The sequence below is a fragment of the Dromaius novaehollandiae genome, chromosome 7, assembly GCF_036370855.1.
Source record: "Dromaius novaehollandiae isolate bDroNov1 chromosome 7, bDroNov1.hap1, whole genome shotgun sequence".
NCBI lineage: Eukaryota > Metazoa > Chordata > Aves > Casuariiformes > Dromaiidae > Dromaius > Dromaius novaehollandiae.
In genome coordinates, this window is record NC_088104.1 from 19,378,998 (window position 1) to 19,391,336 (window position 12,339).

At 39.4% G+C, this 12,339-nt stretch overlaps 1 protein-coding gene across 3 annotated transcripts in view; it reads right to left on the reverse strand.

Annotated features, from left to right (window-relative positions):
* Positions 1–480: 480 nt before the first annotated feature.
* PLA2R1 (phospholipase A2 receptor 1) overlaps positions 481–12,339 on the reverse strand; it is a 46,818-nt gene continuing 34,959 nt past the window's right edge. For all 3 annotated transcript variants that reach the window (XM_064514836.1, XM_064514835.1, XM_026094685.2), the window contains exons 22-30: positions 12,118–12,248; positions 11,382–11,526; positions 8,155–8,393; positions 7,434–7,602; positions 6,063–6,203; positions 5,517–5,633; positions 4,908–5,084; positions 4,052–4,081; positions 481–3,876 (exon numbers count right to left, since the gene is read on the reverse strand). In XM_064514836.1, coding sequence (XP_064370906.1) covers positions 3,659–3,876; positions 4,052–4,081; positions 4,908–5,084; positions 5,517–5,633; positions 6,063–6,203; positions 7,434–7,602; positions 8,155–8,393; positions 11,382–11,526; positions 12,118–12,248 — 1,367 coding nt within the window. In that variant the 3' untranslated portion in view covers positions 481–3,658. The remainder of the gene's footprint in view (positions 3,877–4,051; positions 4,082–4,907; positions 5,085–5,516; positions 5,634–6,062; positions 6,204–7,433; positions 7,603–8,154; positions 8,394–11,381; positions 11,527–12,117; positions 12,249–12,339) is intronic.

The window sequence follows — 12,339 nt, forward strand, 5'->3', positions numbered from 1 at the left end:
CTCCCCAAAGCAAGCAAGGCGTATGAAAATATCTAATACTTCCCTCTCGCTTAGCGATTCAAAGGGGCTGGCATGGCCCAGGAAAATGCAACATCCATCTGCCTGCTCTTGCTCTGGTGAACCCGGTTCTTGGATGCAGCAAACACTCTGCTGCTGCAACGGAAGCTACCACACCGCTGGCAGCGTTTTTCCACCTTGCTTGTGGCAGAAATGAACTGGGGGGGAACCAGGGCACGCGCCGCCTCGTCTGCGCCTGGGGATTGCCGGCCCCACGGCACCGGGGATGGGCTGCAGCTCCGTGTCTGCCAGTGCCACTGGCTGCGCGGCCAGAACGGAGGCCGGGGCAGCGGGGTCCCTCCCTGCTGAGGGCCCGGAGCAACCGGCACCGCTGCAAAGCCCGGGAGCTGCTGTGGCAAGGCACGACAGCCTGGACACCACCTCCGGCTGGGGAAAGACTCAGAAAAACCGCAGCACCAAAAGTTACTAGTCACACTTTAATTTTCCAGTTGAAATAATACAGTGAACTTCACTGCCACTATCATCAAGGTCAGTATGAAAACATATTCACCAAATTCTCAGATTAGGAATCGGACAGGAGACCTAGGATTATGGGAAATTGAAAGTAATGGTAATAAAAATCCAGAACAACGAATAGAATACAAAAATGATTACATTCTTGCAATACCTGCAATTATAAAAGTTAAATGATGAAAGATTTTAAAATATTCCCTCATGACTACTGCAAAGTCTGAAGAAAACACTGCTCTGACTATTTTCCCTTAACATAATATCATTTACATCAGAGTTAATGTTAGCCAATAACCACTATTTTGAGGGTAGAGTAGGGTTATTTTTATATAAACACCCTTCAAATATATTAAAATGATTGTAATATACCTCAAACAAAATTGATAAAATGCCTATGTCATGCTTTGTGAAAAAATACACACCTTCATTCACAAAATGAAAATCTGACAAAGTATGCCTAACTCGGTAACAGCACTATAGCCTGATAAATACATGTCCTCTAAGCTTACTCTCTTAAAAAGAAAACATCCTGCAACCCACTCTACTTACTGTAAAAAGGCAGCATTTACTCGTCTGTGAATTTGCTGAAGGGAGATATGTTGGTTTAAGCTCCTCCAACTATTTTTTAAGTAGGGGGAATCTTCACGGGGAAAGGAGAGAGCATGGCAAGCTATCACGGTTTGTGCAGATAAACAGCAGATGATCTGAAAATCAGGATCATGATGAAAAGCTACAATCCACAAAGTCTAATAGTGGACTTTGCATACAGTCCCCTAGATAAAGCTACAGGCTTAAGACCAAACTTTGAAAACATTACTGAAGATGAATGTATGGGGTCAAACCACTAAAGAAAATATATACAGAAAAGCCATGTATATTTTACATGATGGAAAACATCAGATTAAGAACCTATAATAGTTACATCCATGAAAGTTATTGAAAACAGTAAGTTGAAAATTATACTGGGATCAAAATTCTCCATAGACTCTTTGACAACATTTTAAATTCTGTAAACCAGCACAGAAATATACTAGGCACTAAAAAAAAAAAAGTTAGCCTTGTGCATAATTATGACATGAATAGGCAATTTTTCCAATGTTTCTAAAATTAGCCAGTCTACACAGTCATGTGAAATGTAACTAAAAGCAAGCCATATATTCCTGTGTATAAATACTATGCAAAAAATTTCAGTTGGCCTTGCCTGCTAGCTTAATTGTGACAAATGTGCCTCCATCTTCATGCTCTTGCAAAACTGTCAGAATGGGTAATCTTAAAACAAACAAACAAAAAGCGCTACAATAAACACAGCCCTTCACAGCAGCTTTCAGAGATGACTGAAGGGACAATAATTCCCTTCTGAGGTAAGTCTTCACTACTGACTTTTTTTTTCCATGGTGCAATAAAAAACTCAAAATCCCCCCAAAACCTTTCAGATGTTTTCAAGAACAAGGTTAGAGGACTGGTTAGGGAGGTGGGAGTCCCATAAAGAAAGTAAGTGTTTTTGTCCTAGACCACTGTCATTGAGGTAACGCTGTCGTTGAGGTAATGCAGAGACCTGAACTGGGATCTTTCACAACCATCAGCCTAAAGAACAATTTTTCAGTGAAATTTCACAGAAAAAATATTCTAGTATCTTTCTCAGATGAAAGACTCCTCCATTAGCACCTTAGTATGACCACGGAAAGTGAAGAATTTCCATCTGGTGGTCTGTTGAACTGGATTATTGCACTCTGGATAGAGACAACCACCCTTTTGGACTGCGAATGCAGCTCTCCAACGTATCTTCCTTAACTTTTGAAAGCAGGGGCTCAAATGTACATTAATGTACATGTACATTAATACTGCTTGCAGAAATACCGTAGGTGAACAGTAAAGCAATTTATTACCATGACTTTAGCAACATTTATAATAACACTTTTCTTCAAACAGATATGGACTAAAACTGTGATAAGAAGTAGCTGATGGGATTTAATTTCTGAAAACAAACTAGGCAAGAGATCTCATAGTTAAATCTTTAACAGGACACTGGAAACATCTCCAGTGAATATACTAACTTTGGGATGATGAAGTCCATATGCCATTATATCTCTTGACTAATTTATTTTATAACACCAAGTAGGGATGATGAGCCAAATTAGGTAAACTCTGAAACTCCCAAATCAGAAGTGACTTCGTCTCTCTACAAGCTTGGAAAACCACCTGGCAATATTCCATTGTCTGAAAAATAACTTTGTTCTTTTTGCAGAGGGAGTAGGTGTTAAGAAAAAACTATCCCATAATCCCTGAAAGATGTTTCAGGGTTCCTAAATTCAGGGCTGAATTTCAAATGCTGGATCACGGACTGATTCTGCAATGTGTGAAAACAAAACGCCAAAGCCCAAACATTCCTGAAGGAAAAAGTTAGAAGAAAACGCCGGCTGCCCTGAGGCCTTGGACACGCTAGCCCACGTGAGCAGTTCCAGGTCGAATGGAGACAGAGCAGCCGGAGCTCCTGGCTTTTCCCAGGGGAGCCAATCTCTCCACGACTCCCCAGCGCATCCTCACTTAATTCTGCCACAGAGCAGAAGGGTCCAAGCTGGTTTCCACAAGCCTAAGCCTGAACCACCGCCGCCAGCACAAGATCGTCTGTCCACCTCCGCCAGGACAGGACTGAGTCTGGCACACTCAACCTCTGCAGAAGAAGAATAAGGCAACCCTCTGCCTTCTTCCACCACAGCAGACAGTGGTGGTCCCTGCGAAGGCTTCCCAGGAAGCACATGCCCCCCGGGACCCCCAAGAGTGGAGCGCAGACCGGCGATCACCAAGGACACTCAAAGGAACAGTGCTGGTTCGAGCAGGAGCTTCTGGTTCTCTGCTCCTCTCTGCCCATCGCACACCTTGAAAATTTTCAGAAATGTGGCTGCACCGAGTTCACTAGGAGGGAAAGAGCAGGTGGCTGTTACTTCTCCCTGCTCCCCACTCTTTTGGCAGCATTTAGCCATTTTCATTGTCTTCCTTTGTCAGCTTGCCTGTGACTCAAAACCCTGAGAGGATGAGCTGGTCCTAGGTTGTGCCTGGCTCAAAAAATGTGCCGTACTGTAGAGTTTGGTGTTTAATATGGAAGAAGTGACTGCCTGGTATTTCTGAACAATTAATTGTTCTCGCTTCTCTCAAAATCAGAAATGAGGATGCTTTCTTCCAAAGCAGGAGTGTCAGCATTAATCTGTGGAAAATAGGCATTTCTGACCCACAGTATCCTACTGAAGAGCCGGTTATTCTGTTTGTACAGGCACCACAAAAAAGTGGAAATGGCAGCCAGCATCACCAATGTTACTATAACAGCTAGAGCTGCAAGTCCACGGTGTGAAGCTGAAAGATAATGACAGAAATTTTTATTAAACATTATAGAAAACATCTTATTACTCTTTATATATCCCCTATTTTAAGTTACAAGTTTAACAGTGAAAACAGTTACGTTACAAAATATCAACTCAAAATGTGTTATTACTCATAAAAAATTAAGAAAGTACCAGAGGGAACTTACAGTTTCCAGAGAGAACTGCTGCATCGATACCTGAAATGGAATCCAGAATTGTCATAAAATTATCCGTGGAATTAAGAGAACTTAATATATGTACTTATTGTAAAATTGATACTCAGAAGACAATCCACACAAAAACACACAAGAGCAAGCCTGGTCTTTGTTTAACTTTACTCACACCAATAGCATTACAACAGGCCAAGTTAAACATGGCTTAATCTGTCATCTAAAATTCCTTAAATTTAGTGGAATATATTAACTAACATTTTTGCAAGGATAAAAAGCAGTATTTACGCACTTTTTAAAAAAAGTATAAATGCATGAGCAGAGCTGTGCAGAAGTAGATTACATCTAACTATCAAGTCCAACAATGACTTTGGCATTTTGGGTGGGCTCTCAAAATACTCCAGCTCTTTTGCAGATGTACATTCCTAGTGGTCAGGTCTATGTAACTCCTCAGGGCTGTGCCTGCACATACTGCAGGGTCTACTGAGGCCACTCTGATTTTCTCCAGTGGCTCACAGATGCAAGAGAAAGTCTGTCATGGTCTTCTATAATGAAAAGGCTGCCAGGTTCCTCAAAACGAGATTACCCGGCCTGGTCTGTGGATCCAGCAGTTCTCAGCAGTGCTGGTGGAGGGATAAAAACTCTCCATAATCTTCAGGCAAAATCAGTGATGAACTGCAGCCTTTGGAACTGGTATGTTTTTAAAGTTTTTTTTTTTTTTAAGGTCTGTTTTTTTCTAATACAAAGGCACAGAATTATGCAAATGAAAGCTGGGAGAAAGTAAGAGAGCAACAACAAATATGTGAAACATTGGTTAAAAGGACAAAATTTTTTTTTTTTTGTAAACACATACCTGCATCCATTTTACATACAAATCCCTTTTTCTCTCTGCATGGAGATAATTGCCATACTCCATCCGTGGTCCTTAGGCTGATACAGAAATTCCCTTTGAGGTGGTCAAATTCAGGCTCCCTGATGCCCCAGTTAGAATAATTTAAAGGAGAACCATCAAACCAGGATACTGTCTCATCTAAGGGCAGAAGTGAGAAATCATTATAAAATATCATACTGTTTTAATAAGTATCTCTGTTTCAGTTGGCCTTACCCTAGCAAAGAAAATATTTTATTAAAGAAATGCCAGGATTTTGTCTGTTTGACCACTAATTTCCATTTTCTTCAAGGACTTAAAACATATTACATAGTTGACACAGAAGGTAGCCTCTATTGCTTCTTGAAGAAAAAATAAAGGCATTCACATATATGCACATATTGTGCATTCAGACTATTAACAAATAATCATTATAGAAAACTTAGCTACTTTTACTACATCGTAAACAGGTAATAAGCAGCGAAAAAAACCTAAAGATAACAGTGCTTTGGAACATGGTTACCAGCATTAAAATAAAAACAAAATAAAACAAAACAGATTCTTATACTCAGTTGTCTTCCACCCAAAACTTACTGTCTGTAACAAGCAGAATGTTCAGCCAAACCATTTGCACAGAATAACCAAAACTATGCAATTCTTCCAGAATAAAGGCATTTTCATCTTCATCTTGAATAGTTAAAAGATTAGATCCTACAGATTAAACACAGAATAAACTTTCAAACAATCCATGCCAAAAAAATAACATTAATTTCAAAAATCTAATCTGAAGAATCTTAATTCAAAAGCTTAATAATTCTGCTTATACTTTCTAACATTTTAAATTTGCAATTAACATGAATATGTTGATATAAAACTGTTCTCGCATGATTTTAAAACAAGTTTGAAGAGAAAAAAATGCATTTTATGTGTTATTCCAGAAATTAATATTTTCACACAGACAGGAACCTATTTTGATGTATGTTGTACTAGCCTCCAATTTCCTAGTTGGCTTATTAGCTCTACCACCATTACCTTGAACTGGAGAAAAAACAAGCTATGATTTCTGTCATTTTAAAAAATAACATTTTTTTTAGCTAACAAGAAAAGATGACATTTTATACCTAGAAAATAAATGCTTACCTTGATTTTTGCAAACTTCATATGCTGTATCAAAACTTGTGCCCTGCAGAACTGTGGAAAAGCTGTAGCAATTGTTTTTGAATTTGATCCAGGGGACAGTTTTTTCTGAACATAAGCCTTTATAGTCAGTGAGTTTCTTTTCTGTGATAGAAATCACAGCACAGCTTTATTGGCACAACAGGATACACATTAATGTAACATTCCACACATTTTTGGGGGATAATGGTAATAAGCATGTTATTGCATTATGTCTTTATATCCACTTTTCAAAGTCAATACCTAGGGGTTGTATATATTGCATTTAAAACAGTAAAACTTGTTGTATTTCTGATCAAAAAGCTTGCTGGGTTTTAACAGTACTATTGGGACAATCTAACAAATACTGATGAGCACAGGGAGTGATAATAGGGCCATCAGGGTATTTGTGAAAGGCCCAACGTCTCCTGGGGGCTGGGGATTTCCAAGGTCTGCAGAGCTGCTCTCCACTAAGCCGCAAAGATGAGTTAATGCTGAGCACCATGGCACAGAGCAGAGTTTCCCATCGGTTAGAGTCAGACTGAGCCTCTCCAGCCTCAGCGTACCGCAGCGAGGAGGCCCTGTGACTCAGGTCAACTTGCTACAAGCTCTCCTTGCAATACTCATCTTCACTTTTCAGTAGTGTTGTGTTTTCCAGGTACACTACCTATGGTCTTAAAGGTATCCTTCTCTGCTAGAAGACACCACCTTTAAATATTAGATAAGCCTTAGGCAACATATGATTACACAGCTAGACGAACCAATTAGAAAACCAGAGCCAGCTGCTATTACAAAATTCTTGTTAGAGAGTAATTTTTGTCTTGAAGGTTTCCAAAGCAGCTTTCTTCTCAACAGATCCAAAACCTATAATAAGCTATATGCTGAGCGGCTGGTAATCAATCCTACCAAATAGGAACTATTTTCAGAACTGGATGCTGCCAAAGACGCTGTGCAATCCTGGATTGAATGAAATTCCAGAACTGATTTCTAGGTTCAAATGAAGTCCAGGTAATTGACAGAGGATTGCAGGAAAGAAAGTCTGTATTAGGATGCAGGAAAATATTCTCTCCTTTACAAAAAAGGTTTCAAAATTTTTTATGTGCAAGCAGTGAAGACTGGACTCTAACTTTTCACTTTGCTCTAAGTGCTCATCTTTTCCCATCTCCACAGTTAATTGCAGCAAACTTTATATAGTTCCCTTGGAGCTAAGTTATTAACAGTTATTATTTTTCACAGTGATGAAAACTATCATCATTGCTTAGCCTCAAACCAACTCGTTTCCTTTCATATACTTCCACTGTGAACAGACACATTTGCAGTTGCAAAAATTTAATACAAAACTTAACTCTGACTTACTAGGTGGCACATGGCAAACTGCTCCTTGCAGAAGTCGTTCACAGTTAGCACTTTTCCAGTGCCCCAAAGTATCGATAAAAACACAGCTGCCAAATGCCTGGGACTCATCATCTTCCCAGAAGGTAAACAAAGACTTAGTCCCATCCGACCATTCAAAGTTAAGTCCATGCTGCCAAAACAAATTTAAGATTATTTCTCTGATATGTTTAGCATTATATAAGCAATACCTCTTCTTCTGATGTTGTCCTCATCAGATGCAACACAATTTCTTTTACCTCTTCTAAGGCTGGGTTATAAACAAAAGGCATAGCCAGCTTTCCAAGGGTATTCACAACTTACTTCTGGGAGACCATAAACTACATCTAAACTGCTATTTTAAGCAAGAGATTATTTGGTTCATAGAGCCACAAAAATGAAAACAAGTAATTTTAATGGTGAAGCTGTAGGAGATTTTTTTCTTCCAGTGTTTTCTTTTAAAAAACATGTTTTCTATGCCTTTTAGTTTTCAGTTCTCATTGTATTACATATTTCCAAGGCCAAACTGTCTCTCATAAAACTTATATATCATGTTGCAAAAAACAGTTAGGCCTCAAAGATTTGGGGGTTTCATTTCTGGATCCGAGCTGCTAGTGACTTCAAATGAATGATACAGCTCATTAGCGTGTTACTGAAAAAAAAAATCGTTCAGAGTCATATTCAAAGATACAGAACCATTACATACATCCGCGGTAAACAGCCCGATCCAGTGGTTGTATCCCAGGCGATTCACAATGACCATGAGGAAAGCCTGGTGATACTGGTCTGTGATGCTGACCAACTCAGCTCCATTTGCCATGCAGGTTTTTAAAGCTGCGTACCAGGTAAAATTCCCACGTAGTAGTTTATATGTTCTGTTTCCATATTCTAAAGTATCTGGCATAGGGTAAATTTCAGATGCATTTATGACATGTCTGGATGTGTCTGTGATAAACAGAGAAAAAAGGAATTTTTTTTTTTTTTGACAGACAACTTTAACAAAGCAGAACAGTTCCTAAAGAATCAGCATTATCCTTAAAAATGAATGTAAAAATTGCAAACTCTTTAGTTTCAGTGAGGAACTGCAAAAATTAAAAGACTACCAGAACAGTATCTGAAATTCCATGTCAGCACAAAACTGGTCATAGGAGTGAATGAGTTTAATGTATAACAAAAAGGAAAACCTGGATGGAATTAGTTCCACTTACTTGATCTTTAAAGGTCAGTAAGAAATCACATAGGAGCTGGACATATCCCAAATGTCTAATAGCAGTGTGCTTCAGAGCACACTCTGCTCATAACCCCAATACTTTGCATTTAATCTAGATTAGTCCTTTTTTAAAGGATTATTTTTAATCCTTTTTGAGATCAGTTTACAGCATGACAAAGTGTGGCCTCGCAAAAAATTGTACTGGCACAACTGAGGGGATGACAACAGTGGCTCATGGTAGAAATAAGTGGCTGGGAACTTTTTTTAGCTCATCTTTGATATGCATGAACCAACGTAGGGAGGATCATAGTCCTGCCACTTACAGAAATCCTGTGCATAGAGACTTCAGTCTCTTTGTTTTTATAATAAAAAAATAACACAACTGTAAAAAAACCACCACAGAAGGAAAAGCAAACTTTTTAGATTTAAGAAAGAGAGAGAGAGAGAGAGAGAGAGAGAGAGAGAGAGAGAGAGAGAGAGAGAGAGAGAGAGAGAGAGAGAGAGAGAGAGAGAGAGAGAGAGAGAGAGAGAGAGAGAGAGAGAGAGAGAGAGAGAGAGAGAGAGAGAGAGAGAGAGAGAGAGAGAGAGAGAGAGAGAGAGAGAGAGAGAGAGAGAGAGAGAGAGAGAGAGAGAGAGAGAGAGAGAGAGAGAGAGAGAGAGAGAGAGTCTCCCATGAGACTCATGGAGACAGAGAACATCTCTACGCCAGCTCAGGCTGTCATGCTGCCAGGCTCGCACTTCTATAGGAGATAGGAGGCAAATGGCATTGCTAATGTGCATGAAGTTTGACTGTATACTTTCATAGACTCCTAAAATAGGCAGTGCTTCAGCTTTAATCCTATTTGTCAATGTGGATTAATTATTTCTGTCTGTAAAACTTCACTGTGATTACAAAAGGAAGCGATTGCTTTGCTAACTCAGTTCCTTTTATGGCTAAGATGAGATGAGTGTTAATGAGCATCTTATCATATTAAATAATTTCTTCTTTGTAATTCACAACTCATTTACAATTCAGAAATTGCTAAGCAAGAAAAGGTTCTGCCCCTAAGCTAGCGGAGGTACTGGATGTGTGTCAGCGCTTACAAAAAACCCTAAAAGGAGCATACGCAGAAATGTTCACACAATCTGGACCCAAGCATCACTAACACGTTACAGCACAAGGCACATCTCCTGCGGGCTTCCTTCATTTTAATCTCCTACAAAAAGTAATTTGACAAAAGGGAGGGAGGCGGGATGTGGACAGAACGGCAGAAGCAAAGCCCCGTCTCATCTTTTCCGGAAGTCTGGACATTTCAGCCAATCTAGCAGTTTGCTACTGCCAGCAAGAGGTTGTCTCACTCCTTCCTCGCTTCTCTCCCTCCAGCTGCATACTGCTGCGCACGGCTCTGGTGCTTGCCTGTCCCTGCACTCAGCCAATTCATCCCGCAAACGCAGCAGAAAATGAAATGAGACAAAAAAAAAAAAAAAAAAAAAAAAAAAAAGCAGGAAATGTTGCAAACTCAGCACCGCACGCAGCAGGCGAGGGCCCCTGCCGCCACAGCAGCCCTGCAGCTCTTGCCCCTGGGCCGCCTCGTAAAGCCTCTGCCATCCGCGCGAAGCAGCAGCAAGGGGTTGAGACGCAAACGTTTTGGAGGAAAGCAAAGCGGAGCTGGGAAATGCGTTCGGGTACTATTCCTGCGCTGCGTGTAGAATTATTCCAGCAGTCCCCACAGCCGTTCTCATAATAAATGTCAAATAAATGTATGGTTTGTAAGAGCCGCGCATGAGCACTGCCCAAAGCTTATTTGTTTATTCTACTTCTCCACTTGCACTCTCGCCTCTTAGGCTAACAGCAGGAGTTGATCATCTCTTTAGACACAGAGCTTAACTAAGAGCTGATATATAAAGCCAAGCCATATAAAACAGCCACGTTAAGTACAGTGCTCAAGGACACATCCTTACAGGCTCAAATTACAGTCCTCCCCTAGCTTTCCTGTTAATAATTTGCTGCTGGGGTATTTTGGTAACATGTCCTGGCAGTTTCATGCTGGCAGGGCTGCAGCAGCTCTTGGGACAGAGTTCGAAAACTTCCTGCGCGCACTTGGAAAAGTCGGCATCTCGCACGCCAGGAGGCACCTTTGGGATTGAGCTTGGGGAAAAAAACCAAACCAACACAAAACAATGTGTGTTCCCTGCAAAAGCTTTGTGTTTCTGGCGAGTGAATGTTATGGTAACAGAATTAGAAAAGCGTGAAAAGAAAAGGCAAACTGCCTTTGATTAGCCAATCAGTCTAGACTGTTCATAGAAATACTTTTTTTTGGAGTCTAGTCTGATCTAATTTCACAAGACCCACAAAAACCAAGCCAGGAGATTTTCATTTAAGTTACCCACAGGTTTGCCTTTCATAATTTCACACTGTTACTCCGCTTGTCATGACACACAACATGAAATGTCATCGCCCTTCTTGAATCTAAGATATGCAACAGAAAGCTCAAACTTAGGAACAAAATTTAACACCAAAATATTTTTTTTATAAATTACTTCTGCATCACAGGTAATGATTTATTAAATATTGTAGAGACAGATTGTCTAACTATCAAAGTAAAACTACCTTAGAAATCTTTTATGTTCCTGGGTTTATAGACACTGATGGTAAGCTAATCCTAGATGAAAAGAGAGTGAGTAAAATGAATTAAACATAGTAAGAAAGGAGAACAATAGCAAAACAAATAACAAATCCTTACCCTGAGTCTTTTGGCAGATAAAACCATAACTTTTCTGACAGTTGTCTAAGTACCATTTTCCCGTAAAATAAAAATTAGGGTTATTCGATACCAGTGTACATAGTGGAACTTGTTCTTGAGTGTTGGCACTGTTATAACGCTGTCTCTGCAATCAACACAGAACTTAACAATAATTAAAAAAGACACTGTCTAAAAACAATGCATAACTGATTAAGAATAAAAATGATTATTTCTATCGATTTAGAGGAATAATTAGCTGAAAGTCACTGAACAATTATAAATATTTAGGTAGAACAATGAATGTTCCCATAAATACAATTTCAAATAACAACCTCATAATAAAAAAGTCACAAAATTTTACTGAACAAACTAAAAGGCTTCTGACTAACTTGATGTAAAACGAAACATTAAATTATGAAATTCATAATCTTATTCCTCAATTTTGCTCAGAGCTAGTGTAAGCTATGGACCATATAATTTAAACTTTGGCGCTTATAAGTAATTGGAAGAGAATGTGACTGTAACCACAAACTGCATAAATAAATGCCCAGATAGTGCCTTTTTTTGCAACCACTAGTTACACTCATAAATCTGTACCCACAGTTGTTCGAAGTTGCAAAAACTGAGAGAAGACTCAATTGCTGTAACTAGTCAGGCCATGCTTTTGTGGCAGTCATGATAATTATGGATAAAACAACAACTTCTCACTGACCATAAAACCCCTGGAAATACTTACATGTACCACTTCAACTGGAGACCAGTTGGAATATGCTGGAGAATCTTCATTCACCCATTTTTCATAATCATCACTCTGCAAACCTATCCAAACACTAGTTTTCCGTCCAAATAGATTCATTGTTATGAAAGCTGGAAAATGAAACAGGAGTACAATATCAAGTATCAAGTAAATTTACTGCTAACCATTTAGGCATAGCTGAAGACTCCTAACACAGTAGAG